At 44.1% G+C, this 13,625-nt stretch overlaps 1 protein-coding gene across 4 annotated transcripts in view; it reads right to left on the reverse strand.

The window, feature by feature from the left end:
- The window catches only part of SLC9A8 (solute carrier family 9 member A8), a 74,755-nt gene that overhangs the window by 45,296 nt on the left and 15,834 nt on the right, over positions 1-13,625 (reverse strand). For all 4 annotated transcript variants that reach the window (XM_027558292.1, XM_027558295.1, XM_027558294.1 and 1 more), the window contains exon 4: positions 4,687-4,745. In XM_027558292.1, coding sequence (XP_027414093.1) covers positions 4,687-4,745 — 59 coding nt within the window. The remainder of the gene's footprint in view (positions 1-4,686; positions 4,746-13,625) is intronic.

Genomic DNA, 13,625 nt, shown 5'->3' on the forward strand with positions numbered 1-13,625 from the left:
ACAAGTCCACAAATTGGAATTCCTCCAGGGAAAAGGTAATGGTAAGCCCTAAAACAATCCACTTAGAGGGAGGGTAAACCCCACTCATGTTTAAAATAGCCCTGCCTTTTCTCTGCCTATCACAGACAACTATGCCATTTTCCTAAATCTGATTGTGATGAAACAATTCTCACCTGATGCCCCTGCAACTTGGGACATGGCTATAAAGTGAGCCCCTTGCCATGCTTTCAGATTCAAATATTAAGTACCATTATGAAATATATTTTTAGAATATGAAAATCTTCGGGGGCAAAGTTACTGTAACTTTGGGGGATGAAATAATAATTTCATCTTCTACATTAATACAGCTCTCTTCTTATAAACCTATGGAAAGAAGGAAGGAAGGGATGAAGAAAGGAAAGGACGAAGGAAGGAAGGAAGCTCTCACTGCGATGGACTGGAGGTAAAATGCATGCTGGTTCTTAAACCCAATGGTGACGGTAACACCACCTGCTTAAAACTGCAAAATCAGGACCTTTTCAAAAGAAAATCCCAAGCCACAATCTCAACAATCTGATTTCCTGTCAAAATACCTAGTCAAAAGAATGATAAATGTACCCTTACAAATGTATGGCTGTTACCATAAAGACTTAACATGACATTCGAAAAAGGCTCAAAATAGAAGCAAATGATGACTTCTGAAAATGCCTTATTAAGTCTTAAAATAACAGCCTGTGTAACAAGCTCATGACTTAGACTAGGGCCATGTGAAAGAAATGGGCCGACCTCTGTGATCTGTGGGGCACCCTACTGGCAGGCTCTGTGTGGTAGGAACACAGCAGAGACTCTTGGAGTTTCAGAAACTATACTTCCCCTGGGAGAAAAGAGAGCCCGCCTGCAGTGGGCTCACAGCATCCTCGGTCCCCAGTTCACGTCCACCTGGAACCTCTGAAAATGACCTGATTGGAAAATAGGGTCTTTGCAGATGGAATTAAGGGCAGAATCCAGTTGAGATCTTTCTGGATTAGGTGGGCCCTGAACCCAATGAGAGTGTCCTTAAAAGACAGAAAATGACACTTAGACACAGAGATGAAGGCACGTGAAAACAGACTGAGGCAGAGACAGGAGTTATGCTGCCACAGCCAAGAAACGCCCGGGACCACCAGAAGCTAGAAGAGGTAATGAACGATTCTCCTGAGGGCCTAGATTCGCTCCCTTGAGGGAGTGTGGCCCTGCCAACACCTTGACTCCAGACTTCTGGCTTCTGGAACTATGCCTGAACAATCTCTGCTGTTTCAAGCCACTCAATCTGTGGTAATCTGTTACAGAAGCCATAGGAAACACACACGCCACCTGACGGGGAACAGTGTTACAGAAAGATCCCAGGTTCCTTTGGGCAACATCTCCCCTAAAGTGGTCTGAGGTGGTTTGAGGTGGTACTTGAGCAATGTGTGTCAAATACCACCCACCCCAAAGACTGAGAAAGTCAGCCCTTTCTGACTCTTTTTGAATCCCAATTAAGTCAGACGCATCAGTCTGAGGCTACCGTGTTAAGCCTCTCTCCAATGTGCTGATCCCTCTTTTTGACAAAGAGGAGAGGCTTGGCCTCAGAGGCTTCAGCAAGCAAATGCACTACTCTGTTTTTAATTTATAAAAACAATTTTGGTTTCCCACTTCAAACAGTATTATAAAGTTTCCTTATTTAAAATGAACGTTCATCAGTGTTCACAGCAGTCAGAAGGTGGAAACACCCCCGGGGCGCATCAACAGATGAATGGATCAACAAAGTGTGGTATATGCCTACCATGGAATATTATTCAGCCATAAAAAGGAAAGAAGTGATGCTACAGGTTACAGTGTGGATGAACTTTAAAAACATCATGGTAAAGAAAATAAGCTAGATGCAAAAGGACAAATATTGCATGATTCCACTTATTTGAGGTACTAGAATAGTTAAGTTCATAAACACAGAAAGTGGAAAGGGGCCACTGAAAAAACAGAAAATGTTAAAAAAAACACAGATAAACAGAAAGTGGAATACAAAGTAGGTAAAGAGGAATGGGGAATTGTTTAATGGGTAGGGTTTCTGTCTGAGATGATGAAAAATGTTCTGGGCATAAACAGTGGTGACGATTAAATAACACTGTGAATGTATTTAATGCCACTGAACTGTACATTTAAAAATCGCTCAAATGCTAAATTTTATGTTCTCATTTTACCACAATAAAAGCTTTTAAAAAACGGTTGTAAAAATGCGTGTACATAAACAAGCAGGCTGACTTACAGAAATACACCCAGCACATGACAACCAAGGTAGAAGGCCGCCCAGCAGGAGAGTGTGGGAAGGAAACACGGCTCTGTCACTGCTTTCTCACCTCCCACCGCCCCCCACAGCACCAGCTTTCCAAACAGGCCCTGCTTCCTCCTGCGGCTTTCCACAAACACGGCTCCTCTAGAGAGCCTGCCCTACTGTCTTAGCCTAAAAACCTCACCCCTTTCTGAGGTCAAGCACTGGCTGCCTGAATGTGGTTCACTTGTCTATACTATTAAATACGTTACTATTCTTTACCTTGAAAACCAACCCCTGCTGAAAAATATATTTAATAGTGTCCAACTTTTCCATCCCATGGACTGCAGCATGCCAGGGTTCCCTGTCCTTCACTATGTTGGACACAATTGAGTGACTGAAAAACATTAGTGTATATACTTGTAAATGTATCTATGTGTGCATCTAAGTATGAGTAAATAAATATATACATATACACACTCCAAAAAAAAAAAAAAGATAAAGCAATAAAGATTCTAAAAGATAACAACAAAAATATATATATATATATATATATTTAATAACTCTGAAGCATAGAAAATTAAAAGATAACTCTTTTCCTCGTCCTGCTCAGAGCAGGCTCACCCACTCACAGGCTTCCCTGGGCTACCCCGCAGTCCCTAGGGAGCAGCTGCACTCAGCCGGGAGAGTGTGGGCCTGGGGCTGAGAGAGCGTCTGCTTCTTCCAGACGCCAGAAGTTCACATTTTTACATGAAGTTTCTAGAATTTTATATAGATTAATAATATTTAAAAGAAAACTAATGATTTTTTAACTGGTTTTAAATTGATTCCAATTTTGATCAACTGATTTTAAATCAAACAAAATGTGTCGGGAGTGGTACTTACACATCAGGCTCTATCCAGGGTAAGAGTAGAGAAAGGGTGTACGGTCTGTGCTCCCTGCCCGAAAATGAGCCACTGTGAGAGGGTTAAAGTGAACCAGTTGCAGGAAGGCCGAGCTTTATACACAACGCGCTCCAGTGGGGCCTGCCCAGTCCCTTCCCAGGCGGAGGGGAGTTCTAGAAATATTCCAAGCTCAATCCACATCCTAAGATTCATTTCACACATACAGTATGTCCTGAGCACTATTATCATTTTATAAACGTAGCCTTTCTCTTTTTCATTGGAGTACAGTTGATGCACAGCGTTGTGTTTGATTCTGATGTAAGCTGACTCAGTTTTACATATATGTGCATATATATATTTTTCACATTCTTTTCCATTATAGATTATTATAAGATACTGAGTGTTAATTATAACAGTTTCAAATTGCATTTTACCTCAGACTATGAGGCTCGTTTTACAAATTTTATACTCAATAGTTCCACAAGTAAATTAATCTTCACGCCTAGGAGCTGGCTCAAAGTAGGGGGGGCTCAAATGTGTATTTTTATCATACAATTCTTTTAATATTTTGAAATGGACCTTCTTTCCCTTCGCAAAATCAGTTTTGCTAAGCTTCCTACTCAAGTTTCAATCAGTCCGTGGCCCACAGATGAGGGTCACGCGCTAATGACCCCTGAGGGAACGGAGGGATATGAACATCCACAGAGTGATGACAGCGTGGTGTGGCAGAGAAAACACGGAACACACAGAACCAGAAGGCCTGGACCTAAGTGCCAAGTCAACTGCTCTCTGGCTCTGTGATGCTGGACATGCCCCAACCCCTCAGAGGTCACTTTCTTCACCTGTAAAAATGGAGATAATATGAGGTCCATCTAACTCCATGGCTGTCATGAGGATGACAGAAGCTGGCGTGTAAAGCATTCTCTAAGGTCTAAGTGCTGGATAGGTAAGTCTCATTAGCTGCAGCTGTTACAACAGAATCAGGAGAAACAAACACTGTTCAGCATTTAACGCTGGTTAGAGGGCTGTATACAGCAAGGGCTTCGCTGGAGGTTCAGACGGCGGCTCAGCTAGCGGCTCAGACGGTAAAGAACCCACCTGCCATGCAGGAGGCCTGGGTTCAACCCCTGGCTGGGAAGATCCTCAGGAGAAGGGAATAGTCACCCATTCCAGCGTTCTTCCCCGGAGAATTCCATGGAGAGAGAAGCCTTTCAGGCTACAGTCCATGGGGTCACAAAGAGTCAGACATGACTGAGTGACTAGCATACAGTAAGGTAATCTAAGACTGTAAAAATGCACACAAATAACAAAACATGGCACTGAATGCTTCTTAACTCAAAACTGAGATTTATGCTTTTTCAGAAAACTCAGATGTAAAGATATCAACCCTAATCTACTAAAATCAACGGGACAATATAAACTTCATAGACAGTCAAGTAATGATAAGAAGGCCACCATAACCTTCACTGTCACTAAAACTAAGAACCAATCAAACTTGTACTTATGTTAAAAAAAGAACAGTTGGGTAAACCTACCTTCCAATTTGCCAGTTTTTTAAACTCTATAATTTTTATAACTGCTCCCATGAGAATACCTAGAAGAGAAAATGTACAGATTAACAAAAAATTTAAGATATAAGAAAGATTTCTTGAGTTTATTATTCTAAAGAAACTGATTACTATTACGTCTCTGAGTGGCTTTTATGAATTTCTGCAAGTTTTGTGTCTGAAAACATAAGAATGGAAATTAGTGTGGAGTTTTACAAATCATATGAGTTTCCCACCTGCATCTCAGGCAAACCTCCCATAACAAAGTCTACAAAAATCTGGGGGTGCGGAGGAGGGGGCGGAGAGGGGCAAAAAAGCTTTATAAAACAAGACCAAAAAAAAAAAAAAAAACCAAGACCAAAGGGTAGTTTGCCTGGCATGGAAGACTTAACACCGCTCATTTTTTATTTATCTGCTCATTTTTGCTTTATCCGCTCATTTTCAATGTAAAATGGCAGAAAGCTAAATTTGCCCTGTTACTGCTTATTCCTACCATTTCACAAAGGAATTAAAAATCACGTTCTCAGGCTCAGATGGCAGCGCCACGTAGAGTATTTAGTTAGAGATAAAGTCCTGATGCTGAAAATAACCTAAAGGAAAGGTTCTGTGAAATTCCTGGAATAAAACAGAGCATCTAAGTTCAGGCACGTCTCCACAAAGCTGACAGGCTCACTGCTCTCTCATAAAGAACCCACCAAAAACAATTCTCGAAGAAGCGTCACAGGTACAATTTATGACTGCTCTGTCCCTCGCTAGATAAATGATTCTTGACCCCGTGGGCACATCAGAATCAGCAGGGGAAATTTTTATGAAATAAAGACGTCTGAGCAGAACTCGGGACCTGCCATACCACCATCTCTGGTCCAGGGGACACAAAGTAAGGCTGAAGACTACCGCCACAGACACGTAAAGACTTCCCTGGCGGTCCAGCGGCTAGGACTCTGCGCTTCCAAGGCAGGGGGTGCAAGCTGGATCCCTGGACAGGGAACTAAGATCCCACGTGCCTTGTGGCCAAAAAATAAATAAAAAAGACTTTTCTTTTCCCTAGAGGAAGAAGCTTTTCTCCATCAACAACAGAGAGCTGAAGAAACATACCTTATTGGGTAGAGGTGAGGAGAAAATACGAGAACATAGAATTGTATTAGGAGAAGAAGCTGCACAAATGCTAACTGATAAGGGGAAGGAGGGGTTTGAGGTGAAGAGAGGAAATAAGTTCATTTTAACTTTATATATCTCTGTACTATTTGTACATTGTTTATATATTAATAAAACAACAATAAAACTTTTGATCAAATGGACTAAGATAAAATCTGATAGATTTGAGCTATAAAGGGAATAATGATCAATGATATTTTCAGGACAGTAATCATACATTCCTATACAGTAATCATACATTCCTATGGGCTTCCCTGGTGGCTCAGACAGGAAAGAATCTGCCTGTGATGTAGGAGACCTGGGTTCAGTCCCTGGGTCAGGAAGATCCCTGGAGGAGGGAACGGCAACCCACGCCAGTGTTCCTGCCTGGAGAATCCTGGACAGAGGAGCCTGGCGGGCTACAGTCCATGGTGTCACAAAGAGTCAGACACGATCGAGCAACTATCATCTCCACTTCCAATCAGACGCTCACTTGCCATGTGAGCACTTATTCTAGTCTTTCTCAAAGTTCCCCAGTTGCTTCCTTCTTCTTATATTTTTAAATTGTGTGTATATTTTAAGGAGTTTTCATACAATTTTTTTTATTAACCAGATAGTTTATGAATCCGTTGTAAAACATTATAAATAAGAAAAAAGTCTCCTGATGAAATCCCACCCCGTCTAGCTCTCTGTCTCCGGTTCCAAGGTAACCAACCGTCTTGATAAGTCTGGGGAATATTCCAGCAGACCCTTTCTCCACCCTCTTACATATTTACATTAACCACACAGTTCTACAGCGTGTGTGTATATGCACACACAAGGCACACCTGTGAGTATTTATATAAAATGTACTGTATCTTTCTATTATTTGCTATTTTGCTAAGTGTTAGGATCGGGGTTACTACACACGGATCTGCCTCATTCCTTTTTAACAGCTCTACAGCACAGCATAAACATGCCAGAGGCTGAACACACACTTCTCCAAAGAAGGTACACAAATGGCCAATAAGCACAAGGAAAGACGCCTCACATCGTTAGTCATCAGGGAGACGCAAATGAAAACCGCAGTGATTCGTCAGTTCACACCGACTAGGACGGCTATCATTGTTTAAAAAATGGAAAAATAACAAGTGTCGGCAAGGATGTAGAGAAGTTGGAACACGTAACATTGATGTATCGATGGTGGGCATGTAAAAATGGCACAGTTGCTACAGAAAAGTTTGGCAATTCCTCAAATAGTGAAAGTTCCCACATGACCCAGCAATTCCACCCTAGAGAACAGAAAACTTGGATGTCCATAACGGCATTCTCAGCCCAAAGAGGGGACCAACCCTAATGCCCACCAACTGATGGCGTGGATACACAAGATGCGGTATATCCACACAATGGAATGTTACCTGGCGATACAGAGGAATAAACCACTGATACATGCTGCAATGCGGATGATTCTTGAAAACATGCGAAGTAAAAGAAGCCAGACACAAAAGACATCTTTCATTATCCACTTCTATGAAATATTCAGAACAGGCAAATCTACAGAGACAGAAATGTTATCCTGGACAGTATCAGGGATGACAGCTAAAGGGTATGGGATTTCTTTTGGGGATGAAGAAATGTTCTAAAATTGCTGTAATGGTTGCACAACTCTGTGAATATATTATGCTAAATCCCTGAACTTTTATAGGGTTTAAAGGTTACATTTAAATACAGGTTACATTTAAGATGAGTAACTTGTATGGTGACTTACATCTCATAAAATGATTACCCTTTCCCCACCCTGCAAAAGCCAGATTCTAATAACTATAATTCCCATGGTTCCAATTCATATGAAATGTCTAGAATAGACAAATCTAGAGATAGGAGGGAGGTTAGTGGTTGCCAGGGGACAAGGGAAGGGGAAAATGAGGAGTGACTGCTAATGTGTAGGGAGTATTTTTTTTAATAAATACATTCATTTTTGGCTGTGTCCGGTCTTCGCTGCTGTGTGGGCTTCTTCTCTAGTAGCGCTGCACGGGCCTCACAGCAGTGGCTTCTCCTACTGTGGAGCAGGGGCTCAGCAGTTGTGTCTCCTGAGCTCCAAAGCACAGGCTCAACAGCTGTGGGCCACGGGCTTAGCTGGTCTGGGGCATATGGGATCTTTTCAGATCAGGGATTGAGCCCGTGTCTCCTGCACTGGCAGGCAGATTCTTCACCACTGAGCCACCAGGGAAGCCTCAGAGAGTATCTTTTTGAGGGGATAAAAATGTTCTGGAATTAAGGAAGATAGGAGTGAGGTTGCACAAGCCTGTGGATATACTTAAAAGCACTGAACTGTACAATTTAAAATTTATGGTATGTAAATTCTACTTTAAATGTTTTTTAATTTTATGGAAGCAGAGCTGATAATACAATGTCATGTTATTTTCAGGCGTATAGCACGTGACTCAGTTACACACATATACATTGTTCTTCAGATTCTTTTCCCTTACAGGTTATTACAAAATGCTGCGTATAGTCTCCTAGGCTGTACGGCAGGTCCTTGTTGGCTATCAACTTTATTTATAGGAGTGTGTTAATCCCAATCTTCTAATTTATCCCTCCCCCTGTATTTTTTGAAAGTCACTTGTTTTTTTAAACATTCCTCCCATGATGGCTATCTCCAGCTGTTTACCATTAACAGCTGCAGTGAGCATGCATGTACATGCCTCTTTGTGATATTATTTCCCTAGGGCAGATCCAAAGACAATGAATGGCATGAGCACTTTTATCTCTGCAACTGTTGCCAAACTATCCTCCAAAGTGGTTATGCGGATTTAAACCCCTGCACCAAAGCATCCTCACCAACCCTGGAACACCATCAGCCTCTTCTGCCGATGCGACAGGCAAGAAACTACTTTTATGGTTTCAGTTCGCATTTACAGTGCCTTCTGCACTCAGGAACTGTTCCTGATCACAAGGGAGACTGATCCTTCTTCCATGATTTCAGATTTCATTTTCAAAGCTAGTGTTTTTGTTGTTGTTGTTGCTGTTATTAAAACCTCAACTTTCTTTTTCCCTTGTAAATGTATAACAAACTTTAATACTTACAATAAATGCTTTTATAATTACACATGAAGCAATCACATCCGAGAATCAGTGATTATTCCATTGCCTAAGCTTGTTTCTGTATTACTATTTATGAGGAACTGGAAGCTTTGTAAAATACAGTATGATGTTTATTATTACTACTAATACTATTACATGAGTAATCCTTTGAAGTGTCCTAGGACTTAACTATGGTGCAGCATCAAATTGGCCAACTCCTCCTTTACCTTTTGAGATTGAGGTTCAAAGTTATGTCAAATCAATGTAGTATACAGAGGAAATTAATTTATACTGCACAACCAGACACCCTAGAAATAACACTCTAGCTGCAATTTTGAACATCCCTATCAGTAAAAAGAATTTGAGCATGCACCTCCAAGCTACAAATTTTTATTTTATTATTACTAAAAAAGTGCTACTTCATCACTGTATTTTAAAATAACACAGGAAATTCCGTGGCAGTCCAGTGGTTAGGACTCTGCGCTTTCACTGCCGAGGGCCCAGGTTCAATCCCTGGTCCAGGGAATTAAGATCTCACAAGCTGTGCAGTGCAACCAAAAATAAATAAATAAAATAACACCAAAAGTAGAGACTGTGAAAGAGATTCAAATTAAATAGAAATATAAGTTCTATTATCTCCTTTTGCCCCAATGAATCTTCATACATACACCTGATTATGGATACCACTGGATTAATTCAAAGGATCAGGAGCAATTCATAATTATTTGTTAAGCTCCTTCTCCCAGGTTTTGTTGCTTTAAATTATCCTTTTAAAAAAAAAAATTATTTGGCTGCACCAGGCCTTAGTAGCAGCATGCATGATCTTCGTTCTCGGCTGTGGCATATAGGATCTGGCTCCTTGGCCAGGGATCGAACCCAGGGCCCTGCACGGTGAGTGCAGAGTTTTAACCACTGGACCACCATGCAAGTCTCCACTTTAAGTCATTCTTAATCCTCAAGAGAATGCTTCAGGCAGGAAGGCTCAGAGAGTTTCCCAGGTTTTCTGACAGCTCAGGGCCAGCGAGTGACCGTGGACTGCTGGCTCCCGGGTGCATTCTACCACCTCTCGAGGCTGAGACACGGGTAGGCCACACCACGGCAGCCCACCTGCCCTGCTGCCACAGACTAACATCCGCCACCCTCTCTCCCAGGGCGCACTGCTGGTCTACCATCATCACTGTAAACCACGAGCGCTTGTGAATATGAGCATTATCGGAAAATGCTTCAAATACATTAAGTATAACAATCAGGTTACAAAACAGGATGTAGGACAGGATCCCTGCTGCTGCTGCTAAGTCACTTCAGTCGTGTCCGACTCTGTGCGACCCCACAGACGGCAGGCCACCAGGCTCCTCTGTCCATGGCACTTTCTAGGCAAGAGTACTGGAGTGGGGTGCCACTGCCTTCTCCAGGGACATGATCCCAGTTCCCTTAAAAAAGTAGAAATATATATATGTATATATATATGCACAGTTCAGTTCAGTCGTGTCCGACTCTTCGTGACAAAAAAGTAGAAATATATATATGTATGTATATGCACACACACACGTATTTATTTGCATTGTGTTAAAAAGAAACACACACACTGGTGTTAGGCATTGTCCTATAGCATACAATGTATATTACTTAAGCTCATTCTCACCATTACCCTACAAGGTAATAGACCATAATAATACAAATGATAATAATATTAACAACAGCAGGTAACAGTTCCTGACTGCTTAGCACGTAGGCATTACACTACGTGATTTCTATGCCTTGCCCTGTTTAGCATCGTCAGTCCTGAAAAGGAAACCAAAGGCCAAGGACCAGCATCACCCAGCTAGTAAAGAGCAGGTCTAGACTTGTTTTAAAACTTGAAACCTCCAAGAGAGTCTGCAGTGAAAACTTAAGTCTCTGTCCTGTCCTGGCTTCTTTTCTCCTTTTTGGAGGCCACCTATGTTACCAGTTTCTTGGTTATACTATACATTTCTACTGAGTGTCTGTACATTTAAAATCATGCAAAAGGCTTCCCTAGTTGCTCAGTGGTTAAAAAAAAATCCACCTGCCAATGCAGGAGGCACGGGTTTGATCCCTGATCCGGGAGGATCCCACACGCATGGAGCAACTGAGCCTGTGTGTCACACCTACTGGGCCTGTGCTCTGCGTCCGGGAGAGGCAACGACTGGGCCCACGTGCCGCAACTACTGAGGCCCGCGTGCCCTGGAGCCCGTGCTCCAAACAAGAGGCCATGGCAGTGAGAGGCCCGAGCACCACGACTAGAGGATGGTGCCCCACTCGACACAACGAGAGAAAAGCCTGTGCAGCAACGGAGACCCAGCACAGCCAAAAATACACAAATAAAATTTAAAAATCAAATCAAAGCATATGCGTGCACAGGCATGCACATGTAACATAGATTTTAAGTTAAATGGTAGTACGGTATCAACTTTTTAAACTTACCACTACCTCTGAGAAACTATCCCATATCAACACATGAAGAGCTTCCTCAGGATTTTTGTGTTTTTAGTGGCTGCAGTGTATTCCACTGTGCCATCCAGTGATCTGCCCCTCGGAATGGACACACAGGTGTCTTCCAGGCTTCGCTCTCACTGCCATTCCCATCTGAGCAAACACATCGTTTCACATGTGTAAGGGTATCCACAGGCAAAACCCCTGAAAGAGGGGTTGCTGGCTCAAGAGTCCAGGCATTTTAAATGTCATGAAGAGCTTACCATGGTAAACCCTGGGCCCTGGGGCCAGCCCAGTCCCCTGCACTGGGCCCAGCTGTGCGGCTACTAAGGGCTCATAGCTGTCCCCTTGTGCAGATAATTGTGCTTAGCTGCCGCGAGGCACCTCATCTTGGAAGCTGTGCCCACCCCACACCCGCTCACAGCCACTGACCACCTGATGGGGGTACAGAAGTCCCACCCCTTTGCCTGAAGGAAAAACAGAGGCTGCTGGGCGGACTTGCCCCAGAGCCGTGTGCCGAGGCCAGGCGAGGGCTCCCCTGAGGTCACGCCCACCGTCTAGCACGCTCCCTCCCTAGCCTGTTGACTCCCTCCTTACGGATTTACTCCTAAAGAGCACCCCGCAATACACCACTGTCCCCAAGCCCGTCTCAGGTTCTGTGTTTAGGGAGCCACCTGGGACCAGCGGTTCTAGGAGTAGGGTGGTCGCGGGAAGCACACTTGAAGGACGGGATTCTGGAGCTGGACCCCTCTACAGCTGCCCAGCAAAGGGCCCCAACACTGGAGGCAGGACACTGCTCGTCCCTCACCGAGGGTAGCAGGGCCAGTGCTGAGACTTCCACTTGTGGTGGACTGGGTCATGGCTGCTGGAGGAGGCAGGGGCTCACGAAACATCTCTGGTGTTAAAGAGGTTATGGCTGAAACAGTAACTGTAAGAAAAGCAGTGCAACTTCCCTGGTGGTCCAGCGGTTAGACTCCACACTTCCAATGCAGGAGGCACAGGTTTCATCCCTGGATGGGGATCTGAAATCCCAGACGCTGCAGAGCAGCCAAAAAACAAAGATAAAAAGAACAGAGGAACTGCGGTTGTTGCTGAGTGCCACTCATGCTCTGAAAAGAGAACACGAAAGGCTGAAACAATCACCAACCTCAAGCAAAGGGTGAGAGTCAGAGGGCCGCCTTGGCAGCACTGAAATCGACCCTCATCTCCTGCAGTCGGACGGTCTCCAGAGCTGAAGACTGGGAAAGTCTGAACCGCAAGAGTGGCAGACCTTCAGAGAAAGGTGAACTCAGGAAGACAAACCTCCCACACCTTCTCATAGCAGGGCTCCGATATGGGAGAAGTGGGACTCAGACGTGTGGGTTGGGGAGCCTGGAGATGTACACAAGCACCTTTAACCTGCAGGTTCCCGTGGACCTTCCAGAATTTTCCGGAAGTGGCCCCACCACCCTGCTGGAATACAGAGTTCCCAGGCTACTTCAAGATTACACAGATGCCCCCAAATGAGGCCTTAGGTTAACTCCTGCTTCCTGTCATAATGTAGCCCCCATGGACACAGACCATTCGGGTGTTCAGGACAACACACTGGTCCACTACTGACCTCATGCTAATCTGCTAAGCACAATGTGGCAAGGAGATGTCTTGTAAGACACAGATGCTTCAGAGGATGGAGAGTTTTGGGGGCCTGCCCATCTGGGAAGTTTTCAGGGATCAAGTGGTCTGGAGCACACCAAGCCACTGCCTCCAAGTAAAGGACAAGGTCAGTAACTTCTACTCTAATAAAGAAGCACAGTGCTTGGGAGACCTCCCCCAGGTTTTGGAGGCAACACATCCCACACTTGAGAAAACTGCTCCCACCCATTCACTGGTGTTTAAGAGGCCGATGGTTTTGAGTGAGGACAAGAACCACCAGTCGCAGCTCGAGCAGCTCTGCTGCTTCCGCCATACCATCTGGCTGACTCCAAGGAGACTGGAAGTATCTGCTAGAAAGGGAGGCCAGCAAGCCCCCAGGGGAGGGTCTCTCAGCATAGATCCCTGGGGTTCTGGAGCAAGGTGATGCCACATGCAGAAGAGAACCATACACCCCTCGGAAAACCCCCAAGGGGAAAGAACCCCAACAGCTCCTGGCATGCTCTTGGGCCGTGGCAGAGACAGAGCCCCTGAGTATGGGGCATCAAGTGCCCACGCAGCCAGAACTGTCCTTCACAAGCTGGGATGCCACATCTACCGAGTTACGAGGCCAGACGGGCCCAGGAACAACCCACTTTAAGATGACATTG

This window comes from Bos indicus x Bos taurus, chromosome 13 (genome assembly GCF_003369695.1).
Source record: "Bos indicus x Bos taurus breed Angus x Brahman F1 hybrid chromosome 13, Bos_hybrid_MaternalHap_v2.0, whole genome shotgun sequence".
Taxonomy (NCBI): domain Eukaryota; kingdom Metazoa; phylum Chordata; class Mammalia; order Artiodactyla; family Bovidae; genus Bos; species Bos indicus x Bos taurus.